Source organism: Pogona vitticeps, chromosome 4 (assembly GCF_051106095.1).
Source record: "Pogona vitticeps strain Pit_001003342236 chromosome 4, PviZW2.1, whole genome shotgun sequence".
NCBI classification, from domain to species: Eukaryota; Metazoa; Chordata; class Lepidosauria; order Squamata; family Agamidae; genus Pogona; species Pogona vitticeps.
This window is the reverse complement of record NC_135786.1, coordinates 169,113,299-169,129,955: the sequence shown is the minus strand read 5'-3', so window position 1 is coordinate 169,129,955 and position 16,657 is coordinate 169,113,299. Positions and strand designations below refer to the sequence as shown.

General features: G+C 39.9%; 1 protein-coding gene and 1 long non-coding RNA gene across 5 annotated transcripts in view; one reads left to right on the top strand and one right to left on the bottom strand.

Annotated features, from left to right (window-relative positions):
• The window catches only part of LOC144589239 (uncharacterized), a 701,357-nt gene that overhangs the window by 79,078 nt on the left and 605,622 nt on the right, over positions 1 to 16,657 (bottom strand). The window lies entirely within an intron of this gene.
• NFATC1 (nuclear factor of activated T cells 1) overlaps positions 1 to 16,657 on the top strand; it is a 169,770-nt gene that overhangs the window by 41,970 nt on the left and 111,143 nt on the right. For all 4 annotated transcript variants that reach the window (XR_013545252.1, XM_072998722.2, XM_020781625.3 and 1 more), the window contains exon 3: positions 794 to 953. Coding sequence is in view for 3 of the 4 variants with exons in the window: in XM_072998722.2 (XP_072854823.2) it covers positions 794 to 953 (160 nt within the window). In the remaining variant the exon portion in view is untranslated. The remainder of the gene's footprint in view (positions 1 to 793; positions 954 to 16,657) is intronic.

The window sequence follows — 16,657 nt, the reverse complement described above, 5'->3', positions numbered from 1 at the left end:
ACTTCTTTACTGGCCAAAGTCAGTAGACACAGATGTTCCCATGAGAGGGTCATAATATACCTGCCAACCATTTGATTCTTAGAAATAAGGTACCTAATGGAAAGATGATCACCACAAACATGGCTGTACATAAGAGTACTTTTAAGAACTAAGTACTCAGAGTCCTCTGCCTGGTTGGGTTAATGAGTGATTTTTTCCTCCTTCTCCTCCATTAAAATTTTTAAATCTCATGTTCCTTCTGGTGCACGTACAAAAAAGGTGCAAATTTTGAAAAGATCATGCTGCCACTTTTCCAAAATCCTCAACCATCTGTAAGTTATCTGAGAAATCTTCCCTGCTACTAGTGTTCCATCAAAATATGAGTTGGTTGAATGTAAATTGAAGGAATTAATGTATAGAGACTCCCCAAAGGCTATTTAAGCATAACATTACACTTCTAGGAGTCCCCCCATCTGTTACTAGCCATCATTGTCTATTCTGATTAATGGGTTAATGCATTTAGTGTCTGTTTATCTGTCTGTCTTTCTTTTTTAAAATTAAACCAAGCTTAAAATGTTTTCCATTTTGTTTAAGCACCTGGCCTCTCAAGTCACTGCTATCCATAAATCTTCATAAAATAACCATTACCTTTTAAATTACTTATGTCATACCATTATCTCCATTGATGAAATTTTAAATGTAAGATGAAGGATGAACTGCTAAAAGTGGCCTCTAAAGTAATAGTGCCAGATTCTTGTGGTTTATGATAGCAGACTTGATGTTAATATTTAATCGCTGTTATTTTCCATTACAGCCCATCACTGCCTGCTCTGGATTGGCAGTTACCATCTCACTCAGGACCTTATGAACTTCGGATTGAAGTGCAGCCCAAGTCCCATCACAGAGCCCATTATGAGACAGAAGGGAGCCGAGGGGCTGTCAAAGCATCTGCTGGGGGACATCCAGTGGTACAGGTAAAAGCATTTCTTATGGCAGTGAAGGTTATTTGTAAAGCCAAAGTTTGGATGGTTTTTGATTGGCATGCTCCTTCCATGTGTTACACATTTGCCTCCCGTTGCGACGGTGGAGGCTGATTTCCTGTAAGTATTCTGCTGGCAACTGGGTATTAAGTCTTGGTTCGTGCAATAACAGACTACATGTCTGATGGTGTGTTTTAAGACTGATTCATACATCACGTCAGTACTGTGGTTATCAGAATGCCTCTGTGCACCATAAAGTGTGTGAGAAGCTAGTCATCTTGTGAACCACTGAGAGTGCATTTCTGTGCTGAGGTAGGTTTGCTTAATCCCATTGATTTCATTGGGCTTTGATATGCCTACTTCACTCTAGTATCTGGTCGCTTGTTTGTCAGGGATCAGTGCCACTGGGCAAGTTGTTGACCTGAACCCTATAGAAGGCCTGCTACCTACTCAAAGGGTCAGCTACAGACCAGCACTGTCCTATGCATCAAAGTCCCAGTGGCATCTGGTGCTTGTTGTCATTTTAATCCTCCCGCCATGCTTCTGATGACATACCAATGTCCCAGAGGAACTGTGCAAAGGATTAAAATGATGGGTGTCAACAGCAACACTTGCCAGCTTTTCCAGGTAGATTTGTTATTGGCACGCCACTGTCAGTGAGGGAGAGGTTGTCAAAGCCAGTGAGGAGTCCCTTGTATAGGAAGTGTTGCAAAAAGTTCTGTCAAACCTGGTACTAGGCCTCTGTCTTCATCAACAATATCTTCAGATAAGGTACACCATTGGCATTGTGGTCATCCATTCAAAAGTGTTGACCCACATTGCTGTCTCCATATGTTGAAATAGTGTGCAGAGATAAGCTCAACAACCCTATTTCATTGATTCAATGTGATTCAGTGGATTGGATCCACACTTGGTCAAGTATAGTTCGAATCAGTGAACTCACAAATTTAAGACATATTGATTTTAGTGGTTCTGCTCTTACTATATCTAATCTAACAGATGAGTATATGGAAGTACAGTGGTGCCCTGCTTAAAGCCTACCCCGCTTGATGATGAATCCGCTTCACGATGAAGTTTTTGTGATCACTTTTGCGATTGCAATATGATGTTTGAATGGTTTTGTTTCGCTTTGCGATGATCGGTTCCCTGCTTCAGGAACTGATTTTTTGCATTATGACGATCAAAAAACAGTTGATCGTCGGGTTTCAAAATGGCCACTGGGTGTACAAAATGACTCCCCGCTGTGTTTAGGAAGGCTTTTTCGCAAGACAGGGAGCAGAAAATGGCTGCCCTATGGAGGATCTTCACTGGACGGTGAGTTATTCAGCCCATTGGAATGCATTGAACAGGTTTTCAATGCATTTCAATGGGATTTTTTATTTTGCTTGATGAGGATATCGCTTAACAGCGATTTTTCTGGAACGGATTATCCTCGTCAAGCGAGGCACCACTGTAAAGAAGGTGGGTGAGATATGACAATTACCTTGTGAATTGTCACAGTGACCTTGTCTTCAGATTCTTTAATTTTGCACATTTTTTGAATATGCAGCATTACGCAACACAGTATACAGTAGTCTCCCCTTTCCAAGTTGGTCTGTATTCAGCAATATTGAGAAGTCTCGTTCCATTGTAAAATATTTCTATTCTTTTTTTTAAAAAGTAGCTGTAATATTTTCATTGCAGGTTTCAAATATGTAAGAAAATGTTTTTCATCCCAAATTCACTAAGCTATCCAACTAGCCCCAAGGCCAAGATTAGTAGAGACCTTAATTAAAGGTTAATGTGTTTCCTTAAAAAGCCAGTATATGAACAGGCTTTTTGGTCACACATGCATGAGAGGTTGCTTCTTGCTTTGTATGAGCAAACAAACAAGCCAGGTATGTGTCAAAGAGTTATGATTCTCCATCTGGGAAACTCTTAATTAATAGCTTTGGAACAAGCCAGGATATAAACTGTGGCTTGACATTGATAGTGTTACAGCTTGATAGTAAACAAATTAAAAAATTATTTATTATCTCTAATTTGTTTTTAAAAATGAACAATGAATTTAAAATAGATTATTTTACCGCCAGCAATACCGAGGTACTTTTTTTCCAGTGTTAATTAATATAGCATTTTATATTGGCCAGAATCCTGTTGGAATTTTACTCTAGAGTAAGTAAAATTGTGTAAATTACAGTGGTGAATTGCAGCTAACTAACAAGATGTTGGTCAGTGGCGTGGGTGCACACTTGGTCACATGACTGGAAGATGACCACTATCATTTAGTCATCAGCAACTGGCATCTCCAGAATTAACTGCATTTGCAATAACAACTTAATTATTTTCACTTACCTCTGAGTGAAAACCCAATAGGATTCTGGCCCTTAATCTATTCCCTGTGGGAAATGTGGGTGTTTGAGATGATTTTTAGTAATTTAAAATAATAACCTGTATAGGTAGCAAGGTGGTGCTAATGGCTAAATGATAGTGGAAATAGAACTCAGGCAATACTTGCTTTGATGAGACTTATCTCATGTGGGATATATTTATTTAATACCTTTTATTTATTTATTTTCACAAAGGATGCTTTCTAGAAAGTTGCTGTTTCCTTAATCTTTAAAGAAGTTTTGCACGTCTGAAATGGTTTTCTCCTGGGAATAATTCTAAGGTTTGACTTCTAAAGAGACAGGTGTATGGAAAATGTATCAACATTTTACACAGTTGGGTTTTGTTTTTATTAAACATAATTTACAAGCATTTAACTTAAGCAGCACAATTCATTGTGCCAGCTGCTTGATTATTCCTATCATGTCTCCTTGTATTAAAGAAATATATATATAAGAGAAAATCTCTAGGAATACAGTTGTTCATTTGCTAGTTTCCTAATGCAAGGAAATGTAGATGGGAGGCATCATTTGACAGTTGCCAGTTTGACATTTAAAATTTCCACCCATGTGATTGGAAAATGGTATATAGTGCCAACATTTAATCGGGTTAAATGTGTTCATGCATTCCTGTGCAACCCTTCCTATAGTGTGTGCATATAAAGTGAAGCATGTTACATGTCTGTACATAGAAACAATTGCAGAAAAAGAAGAGAAAGACGGGGGGGAGGACATCAGGAAAGAAGAGGGAAGCAAGCCTCAAATCAGTGGGAATAATGGAAAAAATTGATCCATTTTTTGCTCCCTGTGATGAATTATTGAGTGTCTTGTGTTTATTTTCCCATGGATAGAGTATTCCTATACATTATTTCCAGCTACCTTTTTCTGGGCAGCAGTTATTGAGGGATGCACATTCATGTGTTACAAAGCTCTTGGGTGTTGGGGACCACACCACTCACGTTGTCTACCAAGTGATGGGAAAAGTTGTCAATGTGCAGCATCATTGAGTGTTGCTGGCCTAGCATTTATGGCCAGAACACACACCAACAAAAGGAGAATTTATAGACTGCCTAAGAGTTGGAAAGCAAGAGCAGGCAGCACCATGACAGAGCGCTGAGCAGAGACCTAGGTTCAAACAGAAGATAGATGCCATCCCCTCTCCTCCCAAGACCCCCACTGTTAGCCCTAGGGCAGAGAAACTCCAGTAACAGCACTAGTGATGTGTTGAGTTTTTGTGTGCCTGGATTCTACAGCGAAAGGGATCCTGGTGTTTTGCCATGGAAGCGATGTGAGGGGAGTCCTTACAGTGAATCTATGACCATTTCCCTCTTTTCATTTTAAGATAGTGTGTAGGTGAGACCATATGAGGGTGTTGGAAACCTACGAATACATTTGCTGGTATTTGCCTTAGAACGCAGCTGTTCAATGTGCAAGGATGATTCTCCTATATTGCAGCTACCTCTGTTTGATGGAAAGTTTCTTTTCTACATCTGAGTTTGGTGTTGCTGCAAGTACATTTTGTGCTGGGTGTAATTCTCTTTCCCTTTCTGCCCTTTTCAAGTGTCACTACAGTAACCGTAAGCAGCATTCACATCCATATATTGTTCTTGCATTTGATACAGCTGGAGTGTCCAATAAAGTATGAAGATTGCATTGTTAAAACTGCTTTGACTGACCTTCATTTAACTCCTAATTTGGCTTTTTCTCTCCCCCCCCCAAACAGATAACATGCAGTCATAGGAAGATCTGGCCTCTTACTCTCATCAACACACCTTTGCTGCCTTCAGAGTGAATATGCAGAAATGTACCTGCATGTTTCATGTAGCTTCCCATGTCTACATGTTTGCTGCTTACTTGTTTGAGTGTTTGGCTACCATGGCAGCCTGAATTTATCATATGGATTTCTAAATGCTTGTAGAGTGAGATGAGCTGACACACCTAGAAAGTGCTAAAATTGTTCTGAGAACACTGGCTAATCAAAGGTGCTGGTTAATTGGCCATGGTGAGATAATGCTTGGCAGTATTTCATATCCTGTCCCATGAAACTGCATTACTAGCATTATCCTCTTCAGAGATTCCCTACATTCCCTCTTGAGCTGTTACAAAAGAAGAAGAAGAAGAGTCTTCTATTTTGGGGATTTTAGATTCTGAGTTCCGAACCCTGTCCCTCCCACTAACATCTTGGGTGGTCCTAGGCAACTGCTTTTACTTCTTGGATGGTGTGAACATGCAGACTGTTTTCTTGCTTCTGTAAGAGGATGCATGTCAGCACCAATTACTGAGACTCCATACAAAGGTACCTGAAGAGGAAGTGAAAAGTATTCAAGGGGTAAACTTAAGTGCCTCTCATTTGTATAACAAGTATGAATAAGTATTTTGGACATGCCTCTCACATTATCACATCTCATCTCTCAACCTTTCTCAGTTCTTTTTTTTGCATGAGATTTTAGTGTCTTTCCTTTAAAAAAAAGGAACACAAGTGGGAAGGAGTAAAACTGAGTCTTTGACACAACCATTTCAGATAATTGACCTAATGATAATGTGCTCTGCATGACAGGGAGCTGCCCTAAGCCTTGAAAAACCTCCCCTTTGGCACTAAGGATGTCATGTGTAGGAAAGATTGCATCTAGCTAGCAACTTGTGCATATAGTGGTAATTTGTGGGTGCCTTTGGCACATGCAAGGGACGTGGTGGGCGCTGTGAGTTAAACCTCAGAAGCCTTCATGCTGCTGCATCAGAAGACCAGCAGTCGTAAGGTCGAATCCATGCAACGGAGTGAGCTCCCTTCGCTTGTCACAGCTCCTGCCAACCTAGCAGTTCGAAAGCATGCAAATGCAAGTAGATAAATAGGTACCACCATGATGGGAAGGTAATGGCATTCCGTGTCTAGTCGCGCTGGCCACATGACCACGTAAACTGTCTTCAGACAAACACTGGTGCTATGGCTTGGAAACAGGAATGAGCACTGCGCCCTAGAGTCGGACACGACTGACTAAATGTCAAGGGGAAACTTTACCTTTTATCTTTGGCACATGCCATTCTGTATGTCTGTTACTTCCCTTGTCGTGCAAAAGATTGTTTCTTTTGTTTCTTTCTTTCTTTGTTTATATGCCACCTTTCCCCCCATAGAGGATCCAAGGTGGCTCACAGCAATAAAATAAGAAATTTAAGAACACTATATAAATATCACATTTTAAAAAACAATAAATCATACATTAAGATTAAAACAATCAAGTACAAAAAGAATTTTTAAAAAACATTAAAAACCTGTAAAACCCAGCATTCCTGAGATAATTTACTACTTAAAGTCCTGCCTGAAGAGTCTTTGCCCAGTGACAGAAGGACAAGAGGGGGGTGGCCAACCTAGTTTCTCGAAGCAGTGCATTTCAAGGCCTGGGAGCATCCACTGAAAAAGCCCTCTCTTGTGTCCTCACCAGGTGAGCTTGGGAAGGTGGTGGAACTGTGAGAAGGGTCTCCCCAGAAGATACGATCTGTCAGATAGCTTGGACTACGTACTTTGCACTGGGCCGTGAAAATGAGTGGCAGCCAGTGAAGCTATTATAATAATGGCTCCCTATAACAAGCACCAGTCAACAGTCTGGCTGTAGCATTTTATTTATTTATTTATTTTATTTATTTATTGTATTTATACCCCACCTATCTAGTCATTTAGACCACTCCAGGCGGCTAGAACTAGCTGAAGTTTCTGAACACTCTTCAAAGGCAGCCCGACATAAAGCACATTGCAGTAGTCCAAATGAGAGATAACTAAGGCATGTGTCACTGTGGTCAAATCAGACACCTGAAGGAATTGGTGCAACTGGCACATCAACTTTAAGTGTGCAGTTATTACTAAGTTAAGCATCTGGTCTGGTCTGTAGCATTCCAGAGCTATTTCTCCAGACCTTTAGGCTTTTAATGATGGGGTCTGATGGACATGATTTGGAAAAGTGTTTCAAAAGCAGAAGATCACTTCCTAACACCGCTAAACTCCTGATCAATAGCTTACAACATCTGGAGACTTTGTGTCGCCCTCACATTTGAGCCTAGTGGATGTTTCCAGATCCTTTTGGCTTTTAAGAGACAACAATGATTCCCCTAAAATTGGCCAAGTAAGTGTTATGGCTAAGTTGAGCCTGAGTTTCTGCAGTCCTACACTGTCGTTCTAACCACCACACCCTGCTGGCTTGATGCCTCAGAGGGACCCTGTGAACCACCCTGTGAAGTTCAAAGGGACCACTGTGCTTACTTACTCATAATCAGTTTGCTTTGTTGAACTCCAGTGGGCCCAAATTTTAGATAAGCAGTGACGAGATAAAGAAAAATCAAGCAAACCTGATTTTGTCAATCATTTCAAAGATACATAGTACACAATTTTATAAAAAGACCAATAAATAGACATATTGTTATGTAAATATTCAGTTTATCCCCAGTAAGCATGGCTCCCTCACATGCTTCTCATTGCACTTGAAAGCAAAGGTTGCCTTTTCAAACAGAGGGAAACTTAATCTTTTCTCATGTTGAGAGTATAAAGAAATCAGCAAGCACCTGTTAGCCAGGTTGCAATTAATAGCATCCAGCCACAGAGCTGTGTTACAGTCCAGACAAAGAGCCTACATTTTATAGCTCTTTTTTAGACAGACGGTACTCCTTAAGAATAAATCTAAGCTGAATGGCTTTCACACATCTTGCATCTGCATAGTTAAAGCTAACCACAGAGTAGCAGACAGATAATCAAATTGAGAAGGAGAATGGGCCTGGCAGATGCTTTATGAATATTATTGCTGCCATAAATCTAATAAATAGGAGTAGGACTATGCATCATTAGTAAATTATCTGGAGGCAGGGGAAGGTTTTGTACCTCACATAAAGTCAGCCTTGCGGGATTACTGCATAACCAGAACTGCCTAAGGTAGCTTTTTCCCCCCAGAAAAAATGCTTTATTTCAGAAAGCAGAATGCTGGGGATGGGCATCAGGAGGCCTGTTGAGAGGCTGGAAAAGTACATTTTTTGTACTACAGCTCTCAGAACTTTCCTGCCACCTTAGAATGATGAGAGGCCATGCCCCTTAGGGGATTCTGGGAGCTGTAGTAAAAAAAATAATAATTAATGAGGTGAATGTTTTAAATCTCTCCATTGAAGAGAGATTTCTGTATTATGTCTCTCAGTGTGTGAGATGTTACATAGGTAAAAATAAACATATTTTTATATAATGTTTTATTGCTGCCACACATTAGCTTGAGCCAAATGGCGGGAGGGAGGAGTCATGCCCACGATAAAACAAAGACAAGAATGTGGTGTGGTTCCTTCCGTTTTTGGTAAAATGCAGTAACTATGTAGGGTAGCATTGCCACATAATGCAAGCAGATTTAGGTTCTGAAAAGGCTGCTGACAAGCATCAGAACAGTGGAGAAGAATACTAGAAAAGGCAGGACAAGCCACACAAATAACTGACGTATAGAATGGTCATCAAAAGCTTAAAAATACAGCTATGTAGTATGTTCTTTAATCTCCCCTTGATTGGAAGTGTTCCCTTAATCCCAGCCTTTCCTGGAACTTCAACAGTAGCAGCTGCTATGCTGGGATATTGCAACAAAATTGGCTCACAACCCCTCAGATATTGCTGCATTGTAGGCGGCGGTGTTTATTTTCCTTTCCTCAAGGTAATTTCAGCTGTTATGAGCTCAGAACAGTTGTTCTGAAGAAAAGGTGGTATGAACAGGGTGTAGTAACAATGATAATTTATTTTTAGTTTTATTTAATTTTTGATACCACTTTTCTGCATTAGCCTGGCCATGCAGAATGTTTGCTGGTATGCCAATTAATAAATAGGGGAGGGTTTGCCTCCTTATTTTCTGTGCTGCCGTTAAAGCCACAAGAGTAAGGCAGGACAAAAACACTGTGGACATAGAAAAGTTGAGGATTCATAAATGTGAGAATAAAGAGTTGGATGCTGTGGGAGGTTTGGACATGTTTTGGAACCATTTATGAAGATCCGAGAACTGATGATCATACTCTTTAGGGTTGGGCTGTTGGGGGAGGGCTGGAATGACTGATAGATTGAAAGCATATGTTATTATGCATCATTAGTTAATTATATATATCACTGAAATCTGGATAGCACAACTAGGGTGGGGTAAACTGAGCACAAAGAGCTACGGGAATAGGTAGGAGGCTCTGGATCAGGTTCACAATTTCTCATACTTCCCCCTCCCCTCCACACACTGCTGTGAAATTTTGAGGACTTGTTCCTGCAAACTTACTCTTGTTGCTCAGTGCAGCCAGAGTCCACCTTAGGAAATTCTGGGTTTAATGAATTGGGCCCCAAAAGCCAGATTTGCAAATGATGTGCGGCATGCTAGCCAGTAGAAGTATTCTTGACCTTAGCTGTTGTTTTTAAGAGAGATCACACACTTGCATCCAAAATGTGGAATTAACTGTGAAAATAGATTCATGAATCAAATCTGTAATGAAACCTGACCAAACTTGTTAGTTACGATGTAATTCAGCAATTATTTCACCTTTCCCTTGTAATAGTAATTCCTATATTCCTATAGAGGTTGGCCTGGACAGACTTAAAAAAAACCAAAACATAGATATTGTGACTGTAAAAATATCAAGCAATGTTTAATAGAAAAATACAATATGATATACACCAAGCTCCAGGTCTATAGACCCTGTGTCCTGAGTACACTCCTGTACTGCAGTGAGTCCTGGACCCTTTGTGCATGGCAGGAGAGGAAGCTGAACACCTTCCATATGCATTGTCTCCGATGCATTTTTGGTATCACCTGGCAGGACAAAATCCCAAATAGAATAGTCCTAGATTGAGCTGGAATTTTTAGCATGTATACACTACTGAAATAGTGAAGTCTACGTTGGCTTGGGCATGTTGTGAGAATGGCTGATGGTCGGATTCCAAAAGATCTCTTGTATGGAGAATTAGTGCAGAGAAATCACCCCAGAAGGAGACCACAGCTGCGATACAAGGATATCTGCAAGCAGGATCTGAAGGCCTTGGAAATGGACCTCAACAGATGGGAAACCCTGACATCTGAGCATTCAGCCTGGAGGCAGGCGTTGCATCATGGCCTCTCCCAGATTGAAGAGACACTCGCCTAGCAGGCCGAGGCAAAGAGGCAGCCCCGAAACCAGCAAAATCAGGGAGCTGGACAGGGGACAGACTGTATTTGTCTTCAGTGTGGAAGGGATTGTCACTCTCAAATTGGCCTTCTCAGCCACACTAGACGCTGTTCCAAGTCCTCCATACAGAGCACGATACCATAGTCTCTTGAGACCTGAGGGATGCCTAATCAATATTATTTACAATCCATAATTTTCTCCTTGTGTTTGTCTGTTCTGATTTTTCTAACCTTCTGAAATATTAATAAATAAAAATATGTTGGAGGTATTTTTGTTTGTCCTGTTTTTCTAAAACAGTTTCCCTGTGTTGTTCTAGCAATTGCTTTGTTGTGCAGCATTTCCTTTATAGTATTTGTGATCCTTCACTTGGCATATCCACAACCACTCATAATGGAGCTTGATGTGTGTGGCTGTTTACATAAAACTGTTAGTATTCTATGGCCTAATGGTAAGAAACAGTTGTGCATTGGGTGAGAATAGTTACTTGACTCTCTCTCTCTCTCTCTCTCTCTCTCTCTCTCTCTCTCTCTCTCTCTCTGTGTGTGTGTGTGTGTGTGTGTGTTCAGGAAAGAGAAATGGGATGAGATGCATTGTGCATATATTTTTTTGGTTTAGGATTAATGGATTTCTAAACAGCTTCATTCCTCTAGAGACTATATTCCAAACTCATTGAAATGAATAGGACTTGCTATTGACAAGTTATGTGTGTTCCATTCATTTCAATGAGTCAACCACTATTTAGACCCATTTCTTTAGAATGAGGCAAGTGGGTAACTGACTTGGGATACTGGCCAAAATTCTATTGCTTAATACAGTAAAATCACACTAGATCAGCCTATTGAATCAATGGAGATTTAGAAGTCAACTCTTCTGGAAGTTCAGTTGATTCAAATGGGTCTATTTTAACTGCAGTGAACTACGTTGAGGTGTTGAGGTCATGACAAGTTGCTCTCACATCCTGATTGATTCAATGAGCTTATTCTATTCTAGCATGACTACCTTTGAGAATTTATCAGCTTGGGGAAAAAAACCAAAGACGTGTCCCTCAAGCTGCTTCTTTAGTCCCTCTACTTTGGTGGTTCTGTTATGTTTTTGTTTTCCTGATGATTAAATATCAATGGAGAATGTCACCAAAGTCATCAGGCTTGCAAGGGTAACCTCTTGACTTTCTTTTTGTAGGGAAAGGGGACAAGCAGAGAGGTCCCAGTTTAATTTTCATGTTGTTTTACATTGGGAAGAGTGGATGGCCAAATAAGTGAATTTATCCAACCTGCATCTGGTTGAATTTTTAACAAACAGTTTTTTGACTGTTTAAAACCAGATTGCCCTCTCAAAATTTTTTTTGTCTTGTTCCATCCCAACACTGCGCATAATACACTTCGAGAGGAAAGCCTGATTGCCAACACACTCAGACACTTTTGCTCTCTTCTGGAATTTCTTCATTGTTTCAAGTGCGCTTTTTTAGAAGTGTGCAACATTTTGGGGCCTTTCTTTGTGAAATGAAGATTTATTGGCATTTTATGAGCTTAGCTCAAAGCAACTCTGCTCAGTCTAGAAAGCTAGCCTCCTTAAGGGGCCACTAGATAGCAGTTTGTTCCTCCTGCCCTCGTACTACCTTGCAGCCATCTGTTCATCATCATTGTGAGATATCTCTTAATTCCTTCCCTGCTTGTAAAGATTGGTTGTACTTGTGGACTGATACATCTCGATGGTATCCTTAAATAGTGTTGATTATAATATACAGTACAGCTGATATTTTGCCTGGGCAGAGTGTACCAAGGCAATTGGGCCTATGTGCTTACATGTCAGTTAATCTGCAAATGGTATAACAAAGCTATAAGTGAATTCTCAATTAAGGGACCACCCTTCTCTGCTGTTAATATTTAAAGACATCTGCTTGATGGCAATGATAGTATTAATTAGCCCTCATCTCACCTGGCAGTTGCCTCCAAATTTTGAAGGCTCTGGTGCTGCTGTGTTCATTCTTGGTTAGTGCTACCAGGTTTATTCTGTAATCCTACACGTAGCCATGTGGGCATAAGCCCCACTGAATGTAGTAGGGATATTTTTGTTACAGTACGTATACATGTATGTATAAGATTTCAGTCTTAATCTTTTTCAGTGGGCTTGATTCATAACTTCATGCTATTTTGGATTGATTAAGTATACCCAAAAGGCAGGGGATTTTAAAAAATGAATCAAAGTATCAGGAAAACAAACTACTTAAGAAGAAGCATTTTCTCTTTTATGTTATAGAGGACAGAATATTTCTTGCGAGACAGTGCCGGGTACAATTCTGTGGGTCAGTCTGAAAACAGAAAATATGCTTTTCACTTCTGAAATAGCTGCTTTTATGTGCAATATATATATATATTTTGGTAAATTCAATTAATTAGTTACAATTCTGGATAGCTCAGGAGCTGACTGGATAGTTCAGTGGTTTAGATATCTGGCTGTGGATCCAGAGTCTGGTTCGATTCCCCACTGTGCCTCCTACAAGTAGAGGCAGCTTATGTGAGAAAGCTACACAGTCCCAGGATACCCCCAGAAGAAGGGAAGGGTAAACCACTCCTGACTACTCTGTACCTGGAAAACCATGGAAAGGGTCACCACAAGTCAAAATTGACTTGATGGCACATGATAATTATTATTATATGATTGACTATCAATTAATTGATTGTTTCTATTGGACAGTGCCCATCAGTTGTAGTATAAAGAGTCACTGTGGACCTCAACAGATGGGAAACTTTGACATCTGAGCGCTCAGCCTGGAGGCAGGCAGTACAGCATGGCCTCTCTCAATTTGAAGAGACCCTTGTCCAGCAGGCCAAGGCAAAGAGGCAGTCCCGAAAGCAGCAAAACCAGGGAGCTGGACAGGAGACAGATTGAATTTTCTTCAGTGTGGAAGGGATTGTCACTCTCGAATTGGCCTTGTCAGCCACACTAGACGCTGTTCCAAGATCTCTATACAGAGCACATTACCATAGTCTCTTGAGACTGAAGGATGCATACACTCTGGGTCTCCTGTATACAAAGATAGCAAGGTTTTTGTACTATTGAGATCAGTTGCAGTTGCAATTCATTTTTCTCCAACCTTACTCACAAAGAAGCCCCTTTGATATGCGTGGTATTTGCTTCCCAATAAATATTCTTTGGCTTCCAGCCTTAAGATTAGTAGGGTCAAATATCCTCCCGCCACCATTTTTATGCTGCCTTTTGATCAAAGAATCAGGATGTCTATAGAACTTCAGCATGACTGATTTTTTGTGGTTTGAGATCATTATATACTGAAAAATTAATTCTGCCCTTTTGTTAGTTTTGGTCTAAGGCAGATCACCTGCCTTTGTTATTTATACTTTATGTGTTTCCATCAGTTACGATAGTAAAACATTTTGAAGCCCACAACAATATATCTATTAATACACCACGAGCAATAACAATATATGTTTCCATTTTAGTTAATCAGAGTTCCCACCCATGAAGATGAGAATACATGGAACGGCTTTCCGACAGAAACTGTCTTCCCTGAACTTTCACTAAGAGTCTGGGATTGCCTCTCTTCTCTGGAAGCAGAGATCGCGATCTTGCTGATGAGAAGAGAGATAATCCATTACAACATCTACTGTGCAGATAAATATAAACCAACCTTCTGCACATGTCAGTGCAATAAAACCTACTCCACCCTTCAAAATATTTCAAGAAGAAACTCATCAAGAGTTTTCTGTTTTCACAACTGGCAACAATAGCCCTTTGACAGTAAATTGGCAACAATAATAGCCCTTTGACAGTAATCCCTAATGTCATCTGTTAACATGTGGCCAAAAAAGGTTATAGGCCATGTCAGAGTTGTAGTTAATACATAATGACTTTAAAGGTCTTATTCATGCACTTTTCATGCATTTTGGTGGCTCTACAGGAAAGTAACTAGGTTTCATACCAGAATGGAAATTATAATGGTATAAATTAAAAACAAGCAACAAATCATTTTCAAGGCATTGCTGTTGATACATTGCTTGGAACTCTGCTGAAGTTTCAGCCCCAAGTTGTTTGGAAATGATGAAACAAAAACTATGGTGATAACATTTTACTTATCTTTGCTGACATCCTTGCAAGTTGTGTTACTAATGACAAGCCTGTGTCTCTTCTGAAAATAATTCTAATTTACGTAGTACTTTTGAATGGGCTCAAAGCTGATTGCATAAAAGATTGTGAAGCTAATTTAAACAACACAGTACTCAGCTCTGATGGCATTTCATATGTCAGTCTTCCTCTGTATACCATGTTTTCCCAAAAATAAGGCAGGATCTTATATTAATTTTTGCTCCAAAAATGCATTAAGGCTGATTTTCAGGAGATGTTTTATTTTACAGTCATGTCATCTTCTTCTGGTTGCTGCACAATGGCAGAGGGTGGGGGTTTCACTTAACTGGGACTTATTTTTGGGGCAGGGTTTATATTACGAGCATCCTGAAAAATCATACTAGGGCTTATTTTCAGGTTAGGTCTTATTTTCGGGGAAACGGTACATTTCTGGCTGGCCGATTGTGCCATCATTGTTTGGCCAGCTAGTTTTTATACTGGAGTGCAGAAGCTTTTAAACACTGTGCTTCTCCTATGAAATAAAATGGCAACATGACTAAGGGCCTGTTAGCAATCAGCACATGGAGCCCTGCATCTCAACTGCCCTCATAGTAGCCATTCAAGCTGACTACTGTACAGTAGTACTATCACCACATCATACAGGGTTGCAGGAAATACGACCGAGAGACAATAGGTTGAATACATTATGGCTTTGAGTTATCAGCTGAAAAGAGCTATATAGGGTTAACTTCCTGATTACATATGCTTTATTAAGTTTTATTATGTTTAAAATTTTCCAGTACATTTATCATTTTTAAAAATATATTTTTGTCACTTCCTATATTTTAATCAGTTGCGGTTTTAAATTGTCCTGGAAACCTCATTGAGTACCAATTCTGGGAGGAAGGTGGCATATAAATGAAATTGATAGGCAGGTAGACAGACAGACAGAGTTCTACCATATTTTTCTTGAATGCTGCTGGTCTAGTTTGTTTAAAAGAAGATGCAACTAGTACTAATAGGCCTCTGTCTGGTACAGAACAACAGTTTTGAATTAGAAATATTTGGTTGGCCTTTCAGGGTAAAATGTTCTCCACTGAAATACTCACATAGAAGGCTGGGCATAAAAGAAGCTCCTTTCTAAGACGTTTCATCACATACTCAGCTTCAGACCTCTGCCCAGAGTAGACATTGTGGTCCAAAACATTAATAAAATCTATTGCCTTCTTTCATTTGATTTTTCATGAATGGTTTTCTAAAATTGTAGCCCCAGGTCTGGGATGTTTATGCATTTTGGAATATCTCGTTGATTTTTCATATGTCAGGTGGTAGGCATGTTCACTGAATGCATATCCATGCTTACATATAGTAATGCTGAATGACCAGTACCACATCAGGTCACTGCAGCATCTTCTACAATTGGAGCTGTGTATGCAAACAAATATTGAACTAGATACTGGCTATAATCTCAGGTCGTCTTTTGCAATTGTCCAAGTACTGGTTGAAGGCGCAGCCCACTTTCCAGTGTAGTCAGTGGCAAAACTCTCATTAGTCCCAATGGCTGCATTGTATTCAGTATAAATAATATTATGGGATTAAGGCTGGATGAAATAATTTTGTGTGATTCCTTTTAATGCTATGGTTCTATTATAGTAAGAAAAGAGGCCTTCTTCATTAACCCACTGTGAAGTTGCACCTGGGAAATCTGGTTTGTCCAGGTAAATTCACATTAATTGGCCAAACGGGGAAAGAAAAAAAAAAGGAAATTGACAAACAGCCTTGTTTGCAGCTTGTTTATGTAGTTCTCCTGTAGCCCTCTTGATCTGTAGGAGGCACAGCTACAGAACTACATTCATAAACTGTAAACAAGGTTTAGGTGGCAGTTTTTTCCTGCTCCTCCTCCTCTCTTTCACTCCCTCTCTTGTCTGCAGCACTGGCACTAAGCCTCTTTTAAAAAGAAAAGAAATTGAAAAGATCCAGCCCTCCTGATGTTTTATTTTATTTATTTTAAATCATTTGTTGACTGCTTTTAAATCATTTGTTGACTGCCCCCAGCCACTGTGCCATTGTGTCAACCACCAGCATCCCTGTACACACTTTGCTGTATTG